This window comes from Leucopleurus acutus (assembly GCF_964270905.1).
Source record: "Leucopleurus acutus genome assembly, chromosome: 7".
Taxonomy (NCBI): Eukaryota; Metazoa; Chordata; class Mammalia; order Artiodactyla; family Delphinidae; genus Leucopleurus; species Leucopleurus acutus.
This window is the reverse complement of record NC_139150.1, coordinates 55,219,329-55,243,285: the sequence shown is the minus strand read 5'-3', so window position 1 is coordinate 55,243,285 and position 23,957 is coordinate 55,219,329. Positions and strand designations below refer to the sequence as shown.

The 23,957-nt window shown below is 43.3% G+C and overlaps 1 protein-coding gene across 3 annotated transcripts in view; it reads right to left on the bottom strand.

Annotated features, from left to right (window-relative positions):
* The window catches only part of RCL1 (RNA terminal phosphate cyclase like 1), a 56,707-nt gene that overhangs the window by 16,699 nt on the left and 16,051 nt on the right, over window positions 1-23,957 (bottom strand). The window contains exons 3-6 of one of the 3 annotated variants that reach the window (XM_082842540.1): window positions 22,259-22,434; window positions 16,621-16,695; window positions 15,552-15,676; window positions 3,411-3,536 (exon numbers count right to left, since the gene is read on the bottom strand). In XM_082842540.1, the coding sequence (XP_082698666.1) occupies window positions 3,411-3,536; window positions 15,552-15,676; window positions 16,621-16,695; window positions 22,259-22,434 (502 nt within the window). Of the gene's footprint in view, window positions 1-3,410; window positions 4,478-4,964; window positions 5,106-15,551; window positions 15,677-16,620; window positions 16,696-22,258; window positions 22,435-23,957 lie in introns of those variants that run through there. The other 2 variants (XM_082842542.1, XM_082842541.1) reach the window with 2 other exon arrangements.

Below are 23,957 nucleotides of genomic sequence, written 5' to 3'. Positions count from 1 at the left end.
ATGAGAAATACCACACGAGGAGAAAGGGCCTAGAGAAGGCACACTTTTATGTTTTTGTCCCCAAGGGACATCTCTAACTCAGAATTCACTTAATATGATCAACAAGCCAGCACCATGCTCTCGCCCGTGTGTTTCAACCACCAACAGCCAGACCTTAACACCCTTCCTGTCCAGGACCACAAATGACTCACGTACGTGTACATCCAACAAACATTTGGGGGAAAGCTTCCACAGACCCGGGAACTGGGGCACCATGGTAAGCACAGGAGTCCCTGCTCTCACGAGGCTTAGTGACAACCAGTTGGATGCAAAACAAAATCAGTCCACAAACAATAAAAACAAGCATCTCTCCACAAAATTTCCAGATTTGACATCTCACGTCTACCTTGCCCGGTGCCTCTTAAACACACACAGCTGACCCTTGAACAACACGGGTCTGAACGGCACAGGTCCACTTACAGACTTTTTTCACTAAATACGTTCTACAGTACTGCGTGATCCTAAGTTGGTTGAATCCGAGGATGTGGAGGGTCAATGGCATTAAGTCCCACGCAGGCCTCTGACTGCGGGGAAGGTCAGCACGCCTAACCCTAGCGTTGTTCCAGGGCCGACTGTACCTACTTTCCAGCAGTACACTCCACATGCAAGCACAATACAGCTTTAATGAAGCCTCCTTAACACAATCCAACAGACATATTCATGAAGCACTTTCTATGCATCTAGCACAAAACCAGCCAAAGTATTTGTTTCAGAAAAACGACGCATAAAATTTATGTTTCAAATGTACTATATATGAGCTCCAATAGGGAGGAACTATACTGGTCAGGCCTTAATTTCTTTTAAAAAAAGTGATTGTCTATGTAGCCAAGGATTAATAACACCTGCCAAGGCAAGAGGGTGCAGTGAGAATGCCGGTTCCAGGGCACTCTGAGTCACACTTACAATCTAACACCGTACCACCAAGCATCATCATGGGACATTTAAAGCACAATCTCAAGTTGCTGATGAGTCACTTGACCAGGAGGAGGGATTGGGCACCCAGCTCATCAGTAGAGGCAGTGGCATGCCAAAATAAAGAGGAGAAAATGCAGGGAGATAAGCCACCATCACTGCTCTAACCCACTTACATGCATTTCCTAAGAACTTCTAAACTTTTCCATCCATGTGAAATTTTTGAGGCGTGTGTACTTATTGCAGTGAACTTCATATTTAATCAAGACCGTTCCATTTGATATTGTATTTGTTTTACAGAAAACAACACAATAACATATTAAGCTCTATGTACTCTACACCAATCCCCACCCCGCCCCCCAATTTGGGGTATGTGTATTATCAGGCCTATTTCAAGTTATGCTGACAATGTAGTTGATCACCAGTGACCTCACTGAAGATGCACATTGGTACAGTTTGCAAATGACAGCCTCCAAAACTTTCCAACTGGTGAGGGACTAGATTTTTCAAAAAGTTATGACTGTAAGAATCAAAATGGGACCACACTGGACAAATGTGCACTGGACAAAGAGCTGGCACAGCCCACCAAAAATTGCTGGCCACCAAGGTTCCAGGCCATGGCCACACATAACTCTCACTCCCAGACTTCAATAAGCCTAACTTATGTGGATACTTCACTGAATTAGAAGAGAATACCTACCCATGACTTTATAATTTCGTAATGGAGAAGGAAGATCACCGTTAGTCAACTGTAGCTTGAGATTTAGAAAACGGAACACAAACTTAACATCATGCATTGGTTTTAGAGGTAAATTTTAAAGTGGAGCTTGGAGTTGATAACACAAGGCTACATTATGCCCACATCTCCATCCACGTGTGAGCCTTGACCAGCACTAGGGTCCGCTGAGTCGATGGCATTATAAAAAGCCACACTCTAGCTGGAGGCAGCATGGCCTTCAGGTCTGCTCTGCTTCTGTGTAGAGTGAGAGGCCGGACGACAAGGCACTATCGAGTCAGGCCATTCAGACAGCTGCTACCGCTACCTATCCTCCCCCATCCCTCGTAATCCCCTCTCCCCAGAAAACAGCTGACACATAGTTCCAGGCCTGTGGCCAAGAAGAGAAGAGAAAGGAAATAACGGCATTAGCAGCTACCATTTCTGCTGCACCTACTATGTGCCAGGCATTGCACTGGTGGCTTACATATGTGACCTTTTCATCTTTACAGTAACCTAGGGATGCAGTTGTTATCACTCCCACATTATGAATGAGGAAAACACTGATGGTATTTGAGCAATACACCAAAGGTTTGGGACCATCACTGATGTTTCCAACTCCCAGAAAAAGGGCCAGCTCTGCACACAAACCCTTTCCCAACTCTAACCTCTGACATCACCACCTCTGTTGCTCTGGACTATGAGCCACTGCTGCATTTCTGAAGAGTCACCTGCATCTTTCCCTTGGGCTTCATGAAGGTCTGAGATCCCATAACACACTCACCCCTCCTTTACCCTCTTTTTCCTTCTTTTCCTGAAGTTAAAGAAAGCTCAGACAGAAGAGCTATGAAAAAGGATGAGCTGTGGTACAACTTAGGAAAAAACTGATTTTTTATCCCACAACAGTCAGTCTCTGATGTTCTTATTTTTAGAAGACACAACCTGAAAACTTCAGATTCAAAGTGTAAAGATACTGTCATTCACGTCGAAATGGTTAGGCAAAAACAAAGAAAACCCACGCACAAGGAAAGCAAATTTGGCAAAATATTCATTGTTAACTACAAGTAGTAGGAATATACAAGTGTTCGCTGTATTATCCTTTCAACTTTTCTGTATACTTAACATTTTCATAATAAAAAATTAGGTTTTAATTGCTTCCCTAACTCGCTGGTTTCTAAATATACAACCAAAGCCTAAAACAGATATTTTCATTACACAGATCATCATTAACTTTTTATTTTCTAAAGTAAGGTCTTCTGCAAAGGCTCTAACTAAACCAAACTCAAATCTGCAATAACAACTTTCTTTGGCTCTAGGGGTGTTTTTCCCCTTGATGGAGAGAGAAGCTGACTGGCACTTAAACCAACAAAGGATTTTTTCCCCTAAACTGTTATTCACACAGGATGGAAGAACTTGTTTACTTTAATTTTTTGTGGGAACAGAGGACAGATGGGATTTAAAGCTTGCGGCACTGTTTATTAATAGCTGGGCTTTAATTCCCCTAGGCTGGCGTCTCAACCCCTCATCACCCAGCACTGGGCACCGTGACGCTTTCCATGTGATAGGTGCTCAAAAGATGCCTGTTGCTGACAATGGCGGTAAGTTGGAAGGAAAAAAGCTGTGAATCATTCTTCCTATGGCTGCCCAACCTCAGAGCTGGCAACTTTAGCTTCAATCAGACCAGGAGTATGACAAAGGCTAGGGTGGCTAGGGGATTAGGCTCCAAAAACGCACAGACACTTACCTCCCAGAGTTGACTCCTTTCATGTGGTCTGTGTAAATATAGATATCGGGTATAAACTTGTTGAGGATGCTCCTTGCAGAATCCACAATCCTGTTTGCCATCTGAGGTGATACGCGTACCGAATACCTGCAGCCTGGAGTTAAGGGTGTCATTCTGCTTGGACTCCACAACAGAGAAAAGTCAGTCATAAAGCTAGCGAGTATTTGTAGAACTGTCATAACAAACTGGGACTTCTAATCCATTCTATTCTCCACCTGTATTTAATTACTTAACTTTGTAGTACCATAACTTAATTTTTACATTATTCTTTTTATTTATTATTATTGTATTGTTATATAATTTTTTGTATTGTTATAAAAAGCCCGCGGTGAAAAACATCTAAACAACATAGACACTTGGAAAGTATAAAATAAAAGCTGTCAACCCTGCTCTAGACTGCCTACCCACCCCTCCTCCCCTAGAAATGGTTCACCTCAATTTTGGAACAAGTAAAGGCAATTGCCCCCCTGTAAGGCATGAGCCAGGCTCCCTCTGAAGTATTCTCTGACCATCCCCACTGTTGTAACCATTGAGTCTTTCTCTTAGGAACCTAAGGCCAGAACAGACACCACACTGGGACTGACCTGGGCCCCTGTGTGACCCAATCCACTCCCTGGTAGGCTGACAGGAAAGGCAGAAAAACATTAGTGAAAGAGCATAGTGGGGCTGTTTATAAAAGTATAAACAGGTTTTTGTGTTTAACTTAAGAGCCTACTTTCAGTTACTTAAGTGTTGATGATTCTATTTATGGATGATACAGGCTCCTCACAACTGCTACCCTGTGGTCAGAATATTAGTAATTAGCACTTTTACAACAGGGCACCCTCAGAAAGGAAAGGAGAAAGATATTAGCAACTCAAATGAAAAGGCTGGTGCTTGAGAAAGTGGAAACTATTACCTAAAATTAGACTTTGTTACAGAGACTGGCTCTCCCCAATTCCACCTACCAAATAAAAAGTAAGTATGTACTAAGCACTTCCGATGTTCACTGTACGGTCAAGGGGCAGCTGCGTATGTGGGACGAGGGGCTACCAAAAACAGAGAAGTAACAACATGTGATCTGCCCACTACTCTGACCCAAACCCCATGCAGCAAGTCCAACAGGGAAAACAAGGTGTGTAGTCTGCCCAGTCTCGCCCAACTGTTCGAAAATTCCTGTCAATAACACATTTAATTTTCATTTGAGCTGCAGAAGCAATATGCTCAGAGACTGAGCAAAGAATCTGACTGGCATCTGGCTCCCCTTTCTGACCCATCCTGAACATCCACAAAAGATCCAGCTTCCTCATGCTAGGGAGAATCTCCCAGTAACTCCGGGCCCTCCCAGATCTTGAGATTGGACCCCCTAGTCTGCTCGGTGTTCATCCCCAAACCGACACCACCACCCCCAGCTCCACCAACCAAAGTGTTCAAAGCCTTCGGCCTGATCTGCCTGCCTTCATTCTTCAACCCAGAGTTCCCCCGTCTCCTGAAATCCTCCAGGCAGCACCGACTGTGGCCTGCACTTGAACTTACCACACATCTCCCTTCGTATACACTCATGCTGTCCTTGCTCTTCGATGAGACCGCACACTCCATAAGGAAAGGGGCTCTACTTCTGTATCCCTCACAAGTCTCTAATACACTACTTTTGTACTCAGAAATGCTCGATAAATATTTGACTTGACTCAAAGGACAAACCCGAAATGAGGAAAGAGCAAAGAGGGATTTTTCAATACACACACACAGCCCAGTTACATCACCACCTCTTCTGTCCAGAATGTACTTTTGACCACAGGCAGCTTAGACAAACAGTCCCAGGTCTCATACCCTTTGGACCAGGAGGGTGCTATCCTTCTGAGGTCTGAAGCTGCCCACCCTGTGTGGGAAAATACAGATGTCGTTATCCTGACACATAAGCCCACAGCATTCATGTCTTCCAAAGTTCTTTCAGGTACATGATCATCTTATTTTATGCTCACGGTAACCCTGAGGCAAGGGCCACATATTCCTGTTTCCAGGGCTCACACTTAGGACAGCTGGGTCACGGAACTAAGATTCAAAATTAAACAGATCCGAATTCCCAGAGACAACCTTCTTCCCCCACCCTTCCAGGGATGTGGAAACCAGGTGGCTAACAACAGTGCTAATGAGGGCCAGTGGAAGCAGATGCTAGAATTCAGGCAGTGGAGTAAAGAAGGAAAGGGACTTTAAAGCCGGCTGCATCCCAGAGTCATTATGGAGCTATCTGGCTTGGTGTGGAGGCCCTACCATGATTGGCTAAGGGTTCTAGAATCAGATTATCTGTGTTAAGTGTCAGCTCCAGCAAACTGCATCATTCTGGGACTAATGTGCTATTCTTGGTGCCTCTACCTCTTCACGAGTAAGAAAAGGATAATCATAATACTCTCCTCACAGGGTCTGGAGGCTCAAATGAAGTAATGCACGTAAAGTGCTCAGCGGTGCCTGGTGTGTGGTCGGAGCCCAGTGGATGTCAACTATTGCTTTTCCTGCTGGTAGTCCAAGATTCAAATCCCAAAGCAGAGGTTCTTTCCTCTCAGGAGTAAGAGACCTCTCTGAGAATCTAATGAAAGCTATGAACCCTCTCTCAAGAAACACGTGAACACATAATTTTGCAGACAAGTTTGGGGGATGGTGAATGTCCTGAAGGCCATTTATGAGTACCACGCTGAGAACTCATATCCAAGAAACACAAATTCATGGCTACAGCCCACATGGAACTCCTGCCCTTCACCCTCCCTGGTGTTACAAGTCGGAGAAAGCTAAGGGGTGTGTGTGTGTGTGTGTGTGTGTGTGTGTGTGTGTGTGTGTGTGTGTGTGTGTGTGTGTGTGTGTGTGTGTGTGTGTGTGTGTGTGTGTGGTGTTACAAGTCGGAGAAAGCTAAGGGGTGTGTGTGTGTGTCTGTGTGTGTGTGTGTGTGTGTGTGTGTGTGTGTGTGTGTGTACAAAGAAAGAGACTGATTCTCTAAGTATCTTCCCTATAGTTAGAGAAAGGAAACCAGATTGTCCAACAAATTCTACCTCACGCCCCTCTTCTGCCTCTACTCTAGCTTCTTCACTTAACTCTTATGTACCCAGTCATGAGCTACTGGGACAGCATCACAAAACTAAAACACAGTGTTCCTTTCTCTCTCAGGCAGGGGGAGAATGAGAGTGGGTGGCAGTAAATAAAAGGCAACCGCACTGTCCAGTCACAGCTGCTGGCAGGAACACCAGCTCCCTCCCAATCCCTGGCCAATCAGTCAGAGAGATGCACTCTGCTGCGGTGGGTGGGCTGGGGGGTTGGGGTGGGGGTTGGAAGGGGGCAGCGGGGAGCCCAGTTAAAACCACAAACACACACCGGAGAGCGGCGCTAGTTCTCCCAGCTCCCAGGGCTCCCAGCTTGAGCCCTCCTATGGGGAATACAACCTCCAAGCTCAGCCCAACCATTAACCGGCCTTGCAAGTAACAAACCACAAAACCAGCTAAAGCTTTTTCCAAAGGCAGCTTTTTTTTTTCCCAGGCTCCAAAGCTGGCCAAGAAGGTGATCTCAATTCAAACCCACATTCCTTTGAGGTGTTCGAGAAATAGGCAGCTTTGCAGACCAGTGGCTGGAACGTTTGGTTTGTAGACAGGGATCTGGGCAAGGGTGCTGTGTCAACTCTCCTGGGGAGTTCAGAGGAAGGCTCTAGAGTCGGGGCTGTATCGGGCAGCGTTCAGGTGTCCTACCCCCAGCCTCAAGGAAGGTGAGGGGCTTGGGACCTCACTGGCATCCTTCTGGCTCAGAGTCTACACAGGGAAGGCTCGAAGAACACGAGAGAGAAGCCGGGGAGGAACAATGTTGCCACCCCAGGTGCCCGGGGCACAACAGCTCTTTCAGCTTTTATGTAAAACACTGTACAACCCCGTTTCCCGCCGTCTTCATCAAAGGCTTCAAAACTCTCACAAGGCTTTTGCACCCAGTATAACGAGTACAGGTGGGATCCCACTGTAACTGCCTCTGTGAAACCCATGTTGTTACCACAGGACTGTGGTAAACAAACAGAACACATGCTGGAAATCACATTTCCAAACTAGAGAGAATGGATTCCAAGCAGAGTTCACTGCCACAAATCTCAGAAGAGAAAAAACAAACTGAAATAGTTCTGAGAGTGTGTAGGAACTCCGTGTACAAGGCTATTAACCCATTAACCACAGCATTTTTGGCAACAGTGAAAAACAGAAGACACCCCAATGGCCATCAACAGGGTTTAATTTGGAATTCTTTACATAGTGAAATACAATGTTAATGAGAATGAGGTTGAGCTATAAGTAACTGACATGGGTCAAGCAGAATAGGCATATTAAAAAAAAAACAAAAACCCCACCTACTCACATCACATTTCCATTTCTCTATAACCTGTTTCTACCTCCTCTGAATCGGAGAACTTGAGAGTTGAACATCACCTTGGGTCATCACTGGAAGTATCCATCAACCTGGGGGCTCCCCAGGACAGGAGCCATTTCTCCCCCATTCTCTCCTCATATACACAGGTCTTGACCCATAATCCATGGAAGAAGCTTTGTTATAAATTCCTCTGTTCTTGATGATGCCTACAAAGAACTTCAGGTAGCACCCCAAGTGTGATCTTTTATCTCATCAATGGCTCTCTCTGACCTGTGGCTATGCCATGCCCCCATACCATGCCCTCACCACTCACTGTTCAATCTACTCAAGGCCTCTGAAAAGTTAGTCCACTCCATACTTCTTTTCCTCCAAGAAGGACCACCCCAAAACCTCCTGAGAAATACAAAACTTGACTTTAAGCCCCTATCACCCCAAGAAGCATACATCCTGGTCCACCCCACTGTGTCAAATTCCCACCAGGAAAGCCACAGCCAACCCCATCCAGCCCCCACCCCACCCCGCCTCTAACACTTGCCCTCACCCAGATCTTGTTGGCACCTAGAATTCTACCACTCTTAATATCTGAAACCCCAAAATACAGTTCCCTAAACATAATTTCTTGTTCTTCTACACAGCACACATATCTACTTCCATTAAACCTGCTAAGGATTCCAAACCCATGACCAAGTGCTTTCTCCAGGCTGGCGAGCCCCTGCTGCATTACTCAGTAAGGAGTGCACTGGCTGTCACTCCAATGCCACGCTCACCAATACGCCCTCTAACCCGTCCTTCTGCATAACCCGCTCACCCTGTCAATCCACACCCAGCCCTGGATGAAAATGACCCTCTTGCCTCCTCTACTTCTCCTTCTAGGCTGCCAACTGCTGCTGGACCCATGGCCATGCAGCTGGCACCATGATAACATTTCGCTTCAGCTGAGCCCTTATTGAAGTCCCACAGCCTTTTTCTTATCTTTAGTTACTATGTCCCTATGGGCACCCCACCCCCAATAGTGGCCCCTATGACACTGTGACGGCACATCTTTACCACCCCTGTTACATTCCCTTATCATACCCATGCTGATCCCCTTATCCTAGAACCCACCCTAACTCAGTAAAATTGAAAACTCCTCCCACTGGCTTCCAATCATCGTCAGACTGCTCCATCCTTACCATATACCTGCCATTTTCAATCCATCCCCTCTCAAAGAATAATAAAAATAACAGCAGCCACAACTTACCAAACACTTACTTATATACCACCCCAGTGTCTTGTATCATACATCTATTACCTCATTTAACCTTCTTTACAGCCCCATACAGTAGTCGTAAGCAGGCCCAATGATAAATGTGTCAACCAAGGCTTGGGGCCAAACATCTCCACCAGTGAGTGGCAAAGCCAGTTAGAATCCACATCTGTGTGACTCTAGTACCTGTGCTTTAATCACCTTGTTACCTTGCTTTATCAGTCTCCCTCTCTCATATATAAATCTACTTTACCCAAGCTACAAAAATACTCAAATCATCACCAACCTTTTTCTTAAAAAGGAAGGGAATCTTCTCAATTCTCTTCCTCAAGTCACCACCTTATCTTTCCTTCTATTCTCTTTCTTGTCAAGGTTCTTGAAAGAGTGGCCTCTGCTCTTCACCATTTCCCTCCATCACCCTGCAACCGAGAACTGGTTATCTGGCCTCTGCCTCTACCACCCTCTGGAAAGAGCTCCCAGGGGTATCAGTGGCAGCCTGCTGTGAGTCCCTCAGCTTGCCCCCCATCCTAATGCTGACTCCTCTGAGCCCTTCTAAGGCGCTGACCTGGGTGGGCTTCCAAGAAGCTACATTTTCTTTTTTACCTCTTTTTAGAAAAAAACGATTTGCAATTTATTCATAAACAAAGAGTTAACATCCCTGCTAAACACAGACTTTCCCTCACCAACTTCCCTTCATCAGTCTGTACAGGAAAAGCAGAACAAATGCTTGTCTCTACCAATTTTCAAAAGAATGAGCTGATTTCCAAGTGTGATGAATAAAGGTTTATTTTTTTTAAGTATCATAATAAATTTGTGGATGTAAACTTATTTAATGTGTTTCGATCAACTGTAATTGTTCCTACTGGTGGTTGGATTGTCCCACCTTTGGCTAGTAGGAGCCTCTTCAAGTTGGCTTCTGTGTCTAGTTGACATGACTCTAGTAGCCTTTGACAGCTTCCTTGATTTCTGGGAATTTTGCTAGATATTGTCAAATTCTTAACCATAGGGGTTATACTGTCTCACCTTCCCACCAGCCTTTCAACAGAATAGGATGTCAAACTTCAGTTTTTTACCAGTCTGATTAGTGAGAGATGGTACCTCAGTGTAGTTTAAAAATTTTTTTTTTATTTTTATGTATTTTATTAAATGAAATAGTTATTTGATTTCCTTATTCTCCTCTCAACTCTCTGATTTTCCCTAGTCTTCCTTCCTGGGAGCACTTACTTTGCTTTTGCTTTCAAGTCTTAGTGACCTCTCACAGTTCCACCCTCCTCCCTGCCTTCTACATGGTACCTGACTCCAAATCTTTCATTTCTAGCTCTCCTGACCCCTCAGTTACAGTTCTACATTCCTAACTTCCAATAAGTCCTTTCTAGACTTACCACTTACCTACCTGGGACCACCAAACCCAACATGAATAAAACTAAACTTATCTTCACTGCCACCCACACGGCCACACCCCACTCCAAACATTTGTAGCTTCTATCTGAACAAAATATGTCTATTCAGGTGCATAAGTGAGAAACATCAAAGTCACACTCAAGGATTCCCTGTTCCTCTAGCACAGACCCAGGTGATCGCTGCATCCTATCCATTCTGCCTCTAGGACCTCCATAAACTAGCAGCCCTCACCTGTCCCCCAGCCCCTACCCTCACCGGCTCTCTTTAGGGCATGATAATTCCCCACTATCTTTGCCTCTAAGTGATCGCCATCAGGTGATTAGATGGTTTTTTGTTTGTTTTTTTTAACTTGCACCTACCAAAATTTCTACAGCGAGCCAAAAATAGCTAAAAGTTCTTTCGGTACCACCAGAGTTATCTGCTTGATGTGCCAATTCTCTCTCCAAAAGAATATTACTGACTCTGAACGAAGGTCGACTCCTTGGCACAGCCTCCCACCTTTACAGGCTCCTGCCCCAACTTTTTGTCGCATCTTCTACTACCAAACACCCTTGACTGACCTGCATTCAGGCCACACCACGTTGCCTGCCACTCCCCAGAACCAATGTGCACTGCTCCCTCCACACAGGCCCACATTTCTGCCTGAAGAACTCCACCTTCTTTGCCCCATTTTACAAGCCTTTATTCTTCAAGGCTCAGTCCAAATGCCCTGTCCTCTCTATAGGAAAAAGCAGAGGTTAAAAGCCTGGGCTTTTAACAGAGACAGGGTTCAAATCCCAGCTCTACCATTACTAGCAATGTGACGTGGGAGCAAATTCTTTTTGAAGCCTCAGTTTCCCCATCTACAAAACAGGATGTAAGAGAATTCAAACTCACTTTGAGGCTTAAGAATAAAGTATATAAAATATAAATGTATTAAACTCCACAATCAAAAGACATAGAGTGGCTGAATGGATAAAACAAGATCCAACTACATGCTGTCCACAAGAGACTCACTTTTGATATAAGGACATAAATAGGCTGAAAGTGAAGGCACAGAAAAAGATATTCCATGCAAATGGTAACCAAAGAAGAGCCGGGGTGACTATACTTATATCAAACAAAATAGACTTTAAGCCAAAAAAGACTTCAAAGTCACTAGAGACAAAGGTTATTATATAACAGTAAAAGGGTCAATTGAACCAGAAGATATAACAGTTATATAAATACATGCACTCAACATCAGACCACCTAAATATATAAAGCAAACATCCACAAATCTGAATGGAGAAATAGACAGCAATGCAATAATAATAAGAGACTTCAGTACCCCACTTTCAATAATGGATAGAACAACCAGAAAGAAAATCAGTAAGGAAACAGCAGACTTGAACACTATAAACCAAAGAGAACCAACAGACATATACAGAACATCCAGCCACCAGTAGCAGAATACACATTCTTCTCAAGCACATGTGGAACATTCTCCAGGATCACATGGTAGGTCATAGAACAAAGTCTCAACAAACTTAAGAAGGATGAAATCACCGCAAGTATCTTTTTTAACCACAATGGAATGAAACTAGATATCAATAACAGCAAGAAAATGGGAAAATTCAAATACATGAAAATTAGAAACATGCTTCTGAACAAATATTGGGTCAAAGAAATCAAAAAGGGAAATTAGAACATATCTTGAGACAAATGAAAACAGAACAAACCAAAATTTATGAAATGCAACAAAAGGAATACTAAGAAGGAATTTTACAGTGATAAGTGTGATAAGTGATTTTATAGTGATAAGTGATTCTTTCTACAAAAGAAGAAAGATCTCAAATAAACAGCCTAACTTTACACTAGAAAAAGAAGAAACCACATTCAAAGTTAGCAGAAGATCAGGGTAGATATAAATAAAACAGAAAAACGATAGGAAAAAAATCAACAAAACAGCTGATTTTTTGAAAAGATAAACAAAATTGACAAATCTTTAGCTAGACTAAGAGAAGACTCAAATAAGTAAAATCAGAAATGAAAGGAAACATTACAACTGATGCCACAGAAATTGAAAAAGATCACAAGGGACTATTATGAATGATTACATGCCAACAAATTGGACAACCTAGAAGAAATGAATAAACCTAATACCTATCAAGTCTGAATCAAGAACACAGAGCTTGAACAGACCAATTACATGTAAGGAGACTAAATCAGTAATCAAAAACTTCCCAACAAAGAAAAGCCCAGGACCAGATGGCTTCAGCAGATGAATCCACTGGTGAATTCTGCCAAACATTTAAAGAAGAATTAACATCAATCCTTCAACTTCTAAAAAATCAAACAGGAAAAACTTCCAAACTCATTTTGCAAAACCAGCATCACCAAAGCCAGACAAAGACAATACAAGAAAAGAAAACTATAGGCCAACATCTCTGATGAACATGGATGCAAAAAACCTCAACAAATATTATCAAACTGAATTCAACAGCACATTAAAAGGATCATACAACATGATGGACTGGCACTTATCCCTGGGATGCAAGAATGGTTCAACAAATGCAAATCAATCAATGTGATACACCACATTAACAGAATGAAGGATAAGAATTACATCATTGTCTCAATAGTTGCAGAAAAAGCGTTTGACAAAATTTAACATTCTTTCATGATAAAAACTCTCAACAGGGGCTTCCCTGGTGGCGCAGTGGTTGAGGGTCCGCCTGCCGATGCAGGGGACGCGGGTTCATGCCCCGGTCCGGGAGGATCCCACATGCCGTGGAGCAGCTGGGCCCGTCAGCCATGGCGCTGGGCCTGCGCGTCTGGAGCCTGTGCTCCACAACGGGAGAGGCCACAGCAGTGAGAGGCCTGCATACCGCAAAAAAAAAAAAAAAAAAAACTCTCAACAAATTAAGCATGGAAGAAACTTACCTCAACACAATAAAGACCATATATGAAAAGCCCAAAGCTAACATCATCTTTAATGGTGAAAAACTGAAAGTTTTTCCTATAAGATTTAGAACAAAGCAAGGATTCCCACTCTTGCCACTCCTATTCAACATAGTACTAAAAGTCCTAGCCAGAGTAATTTGGCAAGAAAAAGAAAGAAAAGGCATCCGAACTGGAAAGGAAAAAGTAAAATTATCTGTTTGCAGATGACATTATCTTATATGTAGAAACCCTAAAGAATGGATCAAAAAAAAAAAGAAAAATTATTAGAACTAATAAATGAATTCAATAAAGTTGCAGGATACAAAATCAACATACAAAAATCAGTTGCATTTCTACACACTAACAACAAACTACCTGCAAAGAAAATCAAGGAAACAATCCTATTTACAATAGCACTAAAAAAAACCTAAACACTTAGGAATAAACTTCACCAAGGAAGCTAAAGACTTATACACTGAAAACTATAAAACACTGATGAAAGACATTTTAAGACTTTTTAAATGGAAAGACAGTCCATGTTCATGGGTTGGAAGAATTATTGTTAAAATGTCCATATTTTCCAAAGCAATCTGCAGATTCAATGCAATCCCTATCAAAATCCCAATGTTCTTTTTAATAAAAATAGAAAAAACAATCCTAAAATTTACAAGAAACCAAAAAGGACTCCAAATAGCCAAAGCAATTTTGAGCAAGAAGAATAAAGCTGGAGGCATCACAGGTCCTGATTTCAAAATATGTTACAAAGCTACAAAAATCAAAACAGCATGTCACTGGCATAAAAACAGACATATAGACCAATAGAACAGAACAGAGAGCCCAGAAATAAACCTACGCATATCTGGTCACCTGATCTTCAACTAGGATGACAAGAATACACAATGGGGAAAGGATATTCTCTTCAATAAACAGTGTAGGGAAAACTGGATACCTACATGCAAAAGAATGAAACTGGACTCATCTTACACCACATACAAAGATGGACTCAAAATGGACTAAAGACAAACATAAGACTTGAAACTGTAAAACTAGAAGAAAACATAGTGGGGAAGATTTTTAGCTTTGGCAATGATTTCTTGAATACCAAAACACAGGCAAAAGAAACAACAAAGTGAAAAGGCAACCTATGTAATGAGAGAAAATGTCTGAAATTCATATATATGATTAATACCCAAATATAAGACACTCATACAACTTAGTAGCAAAATAAACAAACAACCCAATTTAAAAATGGGCAAAAGACCTGAATAGACATTTCTCCCAAAAAGACATGCAAATGGCCAACAGGAACATGGAAAGGTACTCAACAATCACTAATCACCAGGGAACTACAAATCAAAACCATACTGAGATATCACCTCACCCCATTAGGATGGCTATTATCAATAAATAAATAAATAAATAACAGGTGTTGGTGAGAAAAGGGAATCCTTGTATACTGTTAGTGGGAATATAGGTTAGTGTAGCCACTGTGGAAAACAGTATGGCGATTCCTTGAGAAATTAAAAATAGAACTAACCATTTGATCCAGCAATCCCACTTCTGGATGTATATCTAAAGGAATTGAAATCAGGATCTCAAAGAAATATACACACATTTCTATACTCTTTTCAGCATTATTCACAATAGCCAAGGCATGAAAGCAACCTACATGTCCATTGTTAAGTGCTTAAGAGGAAGCACTTAATAAATGGCAGATGTTATTCATTATTATTCATTCCTCCCACATCTTCCAGACAAATTTGCTACTCTTTACTCTCAGCTCCCCCAACCCACTGCACATCATCTATATCACTTTACACATTATAGCAGAATTATGTGTTTGTATATTTGTTTCCTTCACCAGACGATGAGCTCTTCTGAGGGAGGAACTGCGACACATTGGTGGCCCCCAAATCGAAGCCCTCAGGATAGTGTCATATACACTGGAGCTGTTTGCTTAAGTGTTAACTGAAAAAATAAATGAATCAATCAGTCAATCTAGTTATGGTGAGGCAGGTAATAAAATATCCTATCTCAGCCAATAATTATAAATTAATTATTAAGACTTTTCCAAGATTGTTGTCTAAAATGTAAATAACCCTGGGAAGAAGTAAATTGTTATGAGTTACTCTTATCTTAGGGAGGCAAGAAAAAAATAAGAAATCTGAAGCAAACGCAAAGGATACGCCATTCCTCTGATACGTTTGATCTTTCCTGGATCTGTGAGCTGAATGGGCTTCAGGACCTTCCTTACAGGACATGAGAAAAACACTTCGCCTCCTCCTCCAGGGAGCATTCCCCGTCGCACAATCTGCACCAAGTGAGAAAGAAGAGGTGAGGGTTCAGTAGAGTGGATGACACCCAATCTGGCTGGTTTACACCAAGAATGAAAACCACCATTAGAAAGCAGCAAGCTCTTTCATACACAACTTGTCAATCCCTTCAAGATGAACAGCACCTGATGTTAGCTCCACGGGGGCATGTGCTAAGCAAGGACACCGTGTGGTATGTCGGAAAGAGCAGTGGACACAGAGCCTGCATGGCCCAGTCAAAGCCAGACAGGTCACTTCACCACCAGAACCTGTTTGTTCAACCTTAAAATGAGGGACTGGCCTAGTCCATCAGCTTATCCCACTTCTTAACCATCAGGAACCCTTTTCTCCTTCTCTGGAATTAACTGATCTATCAAAACTCTACATTATTAAATAAAAATGAAGTCATTTTCCTTGTTTAAAAACATCATTTTAAAAAATAGAGATGCTAAACAGCTTAAGATATCCAGTGTTATCACATTGGATTGATGTAATTCCCTTAAATAGCAAACAAACAGATGCTTAAATTACTTCGACTAAGTTTTGAAAGTAACGTACTAAAAATTCTCAGGAACATTCACGTTGGGAGGCTCCGGACACAAATTAAGATAAATGATCTAGATCAGAGAGGCAGCATGGTCAGAATCCTGGCTCTACTACTTATTAGCTGAGTTGTTATCAGCCAAGGAGTTAATACATGTAGAATGCTTACAACATCGCCTACCACGAAGTAAGTGCAGTATAACTGCTGGCTACTCCTGTCATTACTAAAGGGTCCCTTTCAGCTCAAAGTCTGCAATGTTTGGTTCATGAATCCTGTGGGTCTTCTAATACATGGCGACTGCAAATGTGCCACACACACGTGAGGCATATAGCTCTTCCAATGAGTTGGGAAGAAAATCTTTCACATTGATATATACCACTAACAATTGTACATTCTTACCTTTAACTCAAACGATTCACCATCAATCCCAAACTGTTTCAATAGAGGGAGCGCTGTTGCCTTAAGAACATCAACCTGTAGAATTATTTCAGAAAAAAAAAAAAGCTTAGTTAAACCTTGAGAGATGGAAAGAAGAAAGAGCCCGCGAAGCAGGTGAAGGCTTAGCCTCCAGGTAGATGAAGCAGTCTAATAAAGAGAAAAGAGGCTGGCTTACAACTGAGGGTGTGGGCCGGCTCTGCTCCTGAGTATAGACTGTGACTTTATAAGCCACTGGCTCCTGTGGGCCCCATTCCCACATTTACAATATCATACACCTACGTTATGAGTCATCATGAGCATCACGTGCATCAGGCAAAAAGCATCAAGAAACTGCTGGGCTCATACAGAAAACAGAGACCTGTGCTCAGTCTTAATAGGTATAAACACTATGCAAGAAAATCACCTGTTTTAGTATTCTTTTTCCAACATGACTGTTTAATGTTTAGAGCTGGTGGCACTCGAGACTAAAGCAAATCAAATGGACTATTCAACCTAAGAGTCCTACCTAAGAATCCTGCTGACACCCACCACAAAGGTATTTAAACGTGGTGATTCTACAAGGCAGTGAGGGCCTCGGGGGAAGGACAGCCTCAAACTGCAAGAAGCAACACAAACCCCAAAGTGCAATGACAGCATCCACAGCTGATGACAAGACAGTGCCAAGTGTAACTGTTATCTCCTCCTCAATCAAAACCCCTTCTTGTTCATTTGTGGATTGCTCATAGAGGAGAAGGTGACATTCAAATCAATGGCAACTTGCGAAAGAACAGCAATCCCTTGCTTGTTCCCAATGGAACAAGAGATGTTTCTCGGCCCTGCGGGGGCTGACTCTATAGCAGGAGGCACTGAGGGCACAAGCGGCCCAAGCAGAGGCTGCAGGGAAAAGCCCTGATCCTGGCCCAGGCTCTGTCTCCAGTTAGCTGCGTGGCCTCAAACAAGAAAATCTCAACTGTCTGAATTTCCTTGTCTCTAAGGTAAGGAGCTCAGCCTGCCTGTCTCCGAGCTGCTACCAACTCTAACATGCTAAGGGTCAATAGAACGATACTCCAGCAAGGCTTTACAGCAGAGAATGCGCCCCAGCTAAATATTCTCATATCAGAAAATTAACCAGAGGTAGCAATGACCTATGAAGCCTAGGAACATGTTCAGCATGGATGAGGTGGGGCAGAAGTAGTTACTGGGAAAATTCATTAAAGATGAGCTGAGCTCATTTCAATTAAATATTAAAGCTACACACACCCACAAACTTAAAATATGCATTTGGGATTGCCAGAACCAAGATGAATCAGTCTAGGCTAGTGTTAAGGGCAGCTGGGGAGAAGGCCAAGCCAGATTCTGGAAAACGTGAGGGCTGCAAGAATGCAGGACACTCTTGCCCACATGACTCCTGGAACTAGGCAGCCTCCAGCTCTCTTGGGGAAGAGAAGCGCAAGAGGACAGAATATCCCTTCAGGTCATCCTACTTACACCTGGAGCCATAAAGGATGAGGTCAAATTGACTCTGAGGGTCAGCCAGGAGCCCAAGTGTAACTCCAGATGTGGTCCTGTCTCCTAAGTCACTCTCCATCTGACGTGGAAGGCAGGCAACTCGGTTTGGTGTGACAATGGCTGGAAAAGCAGTTGTGGGCTGAAGCCCCACTCTGCCTCTTACCAGCTCTGAGACCTGGACATTACCTCCCCAAGGCCTTGGCTTCCTGCTGTATAAAGGGGGGCTGGACTGGACAAGTTCCACAGCCTCCCCTGGCTCCACACACTGGTTCTAGCGCGGCGAAGGTGGTCTGTAGGTTTTGCTTAACGGAAACTGAGCTGTGACCCTGTGCTCAGAGAGGAAAGGCAGAAGTCTGACCCAAGTAGAAGCTCAGGGCAAAGGTGTCACCCTTACAGTCCAGTCAGTCAATCAACAGGTAGAAATATGATCAGGCCGCACCAAATAGAAAAAGGGAAGCAACCTGCTCTTCAGTTCCCTTGTCTGAAACAGTGATAAGAACACCCACCTCCCCTCACAAATCAAATAAATACGGATACAGATGTAAGTACATCTAGAGCAGTGCCCAGCACACAATAGATTTCTTTACCCTTTCAGGACAGTACTAAAAAAGAATGGACTCTTCACACACCAATTGGCCAGCTGTTGGCACCAGTAAATATCTACTGGGGGCTCTAATATCAAATCACTGAGATTCAAAGGAGACCTCCTAGAAGTTTTCTTCTCAAAATTTCTCCCCATTTCCTATCTTTTTGCCTCCAAGGAAAAATGTCCCTACCCCTTTATACAGCACATCCCATCGCTGCCAATTTCAACTCTCATCCTTGTTGGATGTCTGCAGAGCTACCCTTATTAAATCCCCCTACCCTTTTTTTTTTTTTTTTTTGTGGTACGCGGGCCTCTCACTGTTGCGGCCTCTCCCATTGCGAAGCACAGGCTCCGGACGCACAGGCTCAGCGGCCATGGCTCACGGGCCCAGCCGCTCCACGGCACGTGGGATCTTCCCAGACCGGGGCACGAACCCGTGTCCCCTGCATCGGCAGGCGGACTCTCAACCACTGCGCCACCAGGGAAGCCCCCCCTACCCTTTTTATTTCAACTCTTTCCTTCTCCATTACACCTTCGCCTCAGCCTACAAACAAGTTCAAGTTTTGTTCGTTTAAAAATTCCCAACCTCAGCTCTTAAGGAATCATCCTATCTAACTTCTGGAAGAATCTCCTAACCTTCCATGGTTCTATTTCCTACTCATTCTGAACCTGTGCCTGCCCTTGCATTCCAATGGCACTGCTCTCTCAAAGGTCAATAAAACTTCTCACTGCTGAATCTCCCTGCCCAATTCCAACTCAAATTCTGCAAAGATTGACTCTTGGATCATCCCTGGCTTCTCAGAATTCAACTCCTGCTTGGCTTCTCCAAATACTTCTATCTCCACAGTCACTGTCTGCAGCTCCTCTTCCCCCAACTAACACCTTACACACTCATTCATCTTCTTTATTATTCTCAGTCCCTGGAACCATGGGGCCAAAATTCTACTGCCCACAGAGGCCAAAAAGGGAAGTTAAATGAATGATGAGGTCAGCTAAGACCTGTATCCAGCTGAAGATCTCATGCCTCATCCAAAGAGGGCAGGTGCTCCTCAGCTCCAACAGATGGCTGTCGTGGAGAAATAGCCATCCAGCGCTGCCACACCAACCTACTACCATGTAAACTCTGGGGTTTCAAACATGAACAACCAATTCAGATACACACACCACCACCACTACCAGCACACTGTACAGGCCAAAGGAAAAACACGTGTCAGATTAACTGAGCCAAAAAGCCGCCAGTGTGCAGCCTCGGCACTGGTCAATCTCGGTCTCCTAGGGAGTGAAATGTCAGTAGGTAAGATCCTGATGACCTATCTCTGAGGCTCCAGACAATAATTTCCAACTTTCAACTGGACATCCCCTAGGGATGTCCCACCAATATCTCAGGAAACAGGACTAAAATCAAACACATCATCCATCACCCCACCACAATTTTCCTCTTTCTGATCACTATCCTTCAAGTCAACCAGGACAGAAATCATGGAGTTATTTATGATCCCTTCCTCCTATCCCATCTCCAATTAGTTATATAGTTATGAAGTCCCTCCCTCCACACTGCCCTTCATATCTGTCCCTACCCTTCCACTTTCTTCTGCATAATGTTCAAATTAGTTGACACCTCTGCAATTCATCCTTCTCTCAACCTCCATAGTTATCTTCCTAAAACCATGACTGACTCTGGGGCTTCCCTTCCTCCAGAAAGCCCTCCCTAGCCCTCAGCACTTTGCTTATGCTTCTGCCAGAGCCCAGAGGTATTCAGCCTTGTAGCCTCCCTAGCTGTGTTCACAGCTGTCCACCCCATGAGACCACGTTCCCTACGGGCAGAACTCATCATATTCATCCTTGTGTGCAGACAGTAGATGTGGACATAAACTGATGGGGAAACCACACATTAAAGAGAAAGTTCAAAATGAAGAAGCCACAGGTTGAAGAAGTTACTCTTTATCCGGGATTAGATGTATTTATTTTATCCTGGGCTGGAGCCAGGTACTAACCAAGGTCGTTTTAGTCATGCAGCTAGCAAAAGCAGAAAGTCCTGTGGCATGTGAAAACAAACAAACAAAAAAACATTTTTAATACTCTGCAAAAAAAAGAATTAAGTACCCTTTCTAGGGAATTCATCAATTAATCTTTGTCACTGTTAATATGTAAATTTTAATACTGCCAGTGATAAAAGCTTTTAAGATCACTGGCAATTACAGAAAGAGAACAAAACTGGGACACACAGTGCCAGCGTCTCCTGTCTGCTTCAGGGCCTTTTCCCAACATTCAAGGCACCTCCCCCTTCCCATCCCAATTGGAAATGGTAGAGATCTCCTCTCATACTTTTAACTGAAGGACCCATTTCCTAGAATCTTCTGGAAAAAAGCAATCATTTGAAATTACTTTAAAATTCTAAACAGTTTATGCAACATTCCTATACAGCTAAGAACTTCAGATCTTGCACTGTACTCAGGACCCTGAGAAGAGTTTATGCACCTGAATTCAAGAATTGGGGAATAATTCTCTTAATGCCTAAGAACATATTAACTGTGTTTATACCCTAGTTAGTGCCCTGGTAAATACCAGCAGTCCCCACTTTGGGGCTAACTGCACCACCTAATTGGACTTCCCTGGTTAGGGAAGCCACACACTTTACATTCTGCCTCAGAAGCCACCCCTTCAGTGGTTTTGGTCCAATGTCTGCAGAGGTGAAGATAAGCGTCCTCAGTGGGAACTTCACATCATGGCCCTCAGCTTGAAGACAGCTTCTCTGAACAGCAGAGCAGCCGAAGGGAGGGATCGTTGCCCCACTACGAGAGGCCTAAGGCAGGCCTGCTCTAATCAGTCAATCTCCCTCACCTTCTGCTTCACCCTCCCACACACATACAAAACAAACCCATCCCAGACTGGCATTAAGACAGCTGTGGTAGCCACAATGACTACCCTATCTGTATATTAAGCTATCCTCCCTACACAGGCAGGAAAATTAGCACGCTTAATAAGAAGTGTGCTGGTGCCCCAAAACTAGCAACGCTCATATATACCCTCCCTGCCCTCTTGCCCTTTTTCTACACCTGCAGACTCTTCTCAGAAGAAGGAAGTCCTAAAGTGTATGGCTGAAGCCTGAGTCCAGATCATGCTGCAGCAATGCCAAGGAGATGTTATTCTCGGCCTAAAACGTTGGTCTGCTGCCTTCCAACCTCAACCATCATACGACCTTTTGAAAATTCCACTCTCATGCACTTCAGCCAACAGAGTCATATTTCATGTCAACCACGATGAGACGGCAAGCATCTGTTCTGAAGGTTCTTAGACGTGACAACAAAAGGCACCTTGACGAACATTAACCATCGTGACTGAATGTGGTGATTGAGTCTTGGCTCATCTCCCTCCTGGAGTGATCAGCCTCTAAATTTCTAGGTAAATAACAAAACAAACACTCTCTACAATACACCTGTGTGTTATCAGGAACTGGTTTCTCAAATGTTGGGTTGTGACAAGAGACAAATAAAACTCACATCTTGGTATGGCCTCATTACTCACCGAAGGGTCCACCTGGTCATTGGTCACTCCTCGCAGAACTATTCTCAGCGGGTGCTTCATAAATGGAGCCAGGCAGAGAAGACTTTCCAAATAATACCCAATGCTGCGAAGGATGCTGCAGTCATGTTCCACAGACCCACCATACAAGAGGCCAGGCTGATAATATAAGGTGGTTCCTTACACCGGAGAAAAGAAAGTCAGCAGGAAAAAAAAACTTAGTGTCACAAAGGCAACGAAGGCAGTAAGTCCCAAGGGGAAAGTCTGGCAAGGGCATCCAAGAGAGTTCAAAATGCCATTCCTAAGAGTCCACATACTTCACTCCAAAAGCTGACTCATTACTGTCAAGCCCCTGTAACAATAATAAACTGTGAGTGTAATTTAATAAACAGTAATAAATTAAACCCCTCCCTGAGCCATCTGAACTGCCAAAGCCGTGGCAGGGCACAGAGGAGATATCCTAACAGGCACCCTAGTCTCCCAACAGCACACTCTCAGACTGTGCTGATGTGGGGTTTACAAGTGATGTTCTGAAATCGTCATGCCGGCAATCAGCTGCTTCTAGGCCCGGGAAATGAAATTCCCCATATACCACACTCACCAAACAAGGTACCTAGAGAAGGCAAGTACTTTATGGCACTTAATTCCATTAATAGTAGCTATTTTAATTTAATAGTAACAAATGGAAATGGCTAAAATTATTGAACAGCTTTAGTGGAAACTCTTTGTTATCTTTATTTATTCTTTCAAATATTCACATCATCTAAAAAGTTTCTTACTAGGTTTACATATTAGAGGAAGAACCAAATAAAATAGATGATTAAGAGAGTATGAATAAGTGAACACAGTATTTTTGATACTAATAATCTTTGGCCAATGTCTTCTGGCACAATTTACCAATAAAGAAATTTAACATTAGAGGAAGAACTATGTTTAGTCACCAAAAGAAAAGCAGCTCTGGGCTTCCCTGGTGGCGCAGTGGTTAAGAATCTGCCTACCAATGCAGGGGACACGGGTTCAAGCCCTGGGCCTGGTCCTGGTCCCACATGCCGCGAAGCAACTAAGCCCGTGTGCCACATCTACTGAGCCTGCACTCTAGAGCCCACGAGCCACAACTACTGAGCCCGTGTGCCACAACTACTGAAGCCCGTGCGTCTAGAGCCCATGCTCCGCAGCAAGAGAAGCCGCTGCAATGAGAAGCCCACACACCACAACGAAGAGCAGCCCCCGCTCACTGCAACTAGAGAAAGCCCACGCGCAGCAGCAAAGACTCAACACAGTCAAAAATAAATAAAATAAATAAATTAAAAATAAATAAAAAGAACTAAAAACACATTTTAAAAAATCCCTACATTCTTTAAAAAAAAAAGAAAAGAAAAGCAGCTCTTAGGAGTTTCATAAAATAAATATAGGTTTTACTATATTAAAAACCAAAATCCCAACCATCACGATCAGAATCATATTCTGATCAAAGTGGGAAAAACTCTACATCGGTTATTCTAAATACTATTAAAGTCACAAAACAATCTTTCTTTTAGGTCAAAAATCTCTCCTCCCTCCCCCCAGAAAAGACTCTATAACCACTGAACTCTGCAAATCTGTTATGCCTGCAAATTAACCAAATGATAAACTGACCAGATCATCAGAATGAAGGCTTCCCGGGGTGGGGGGAGCGGGGACAGACACATGAGGTGGAAAGAAG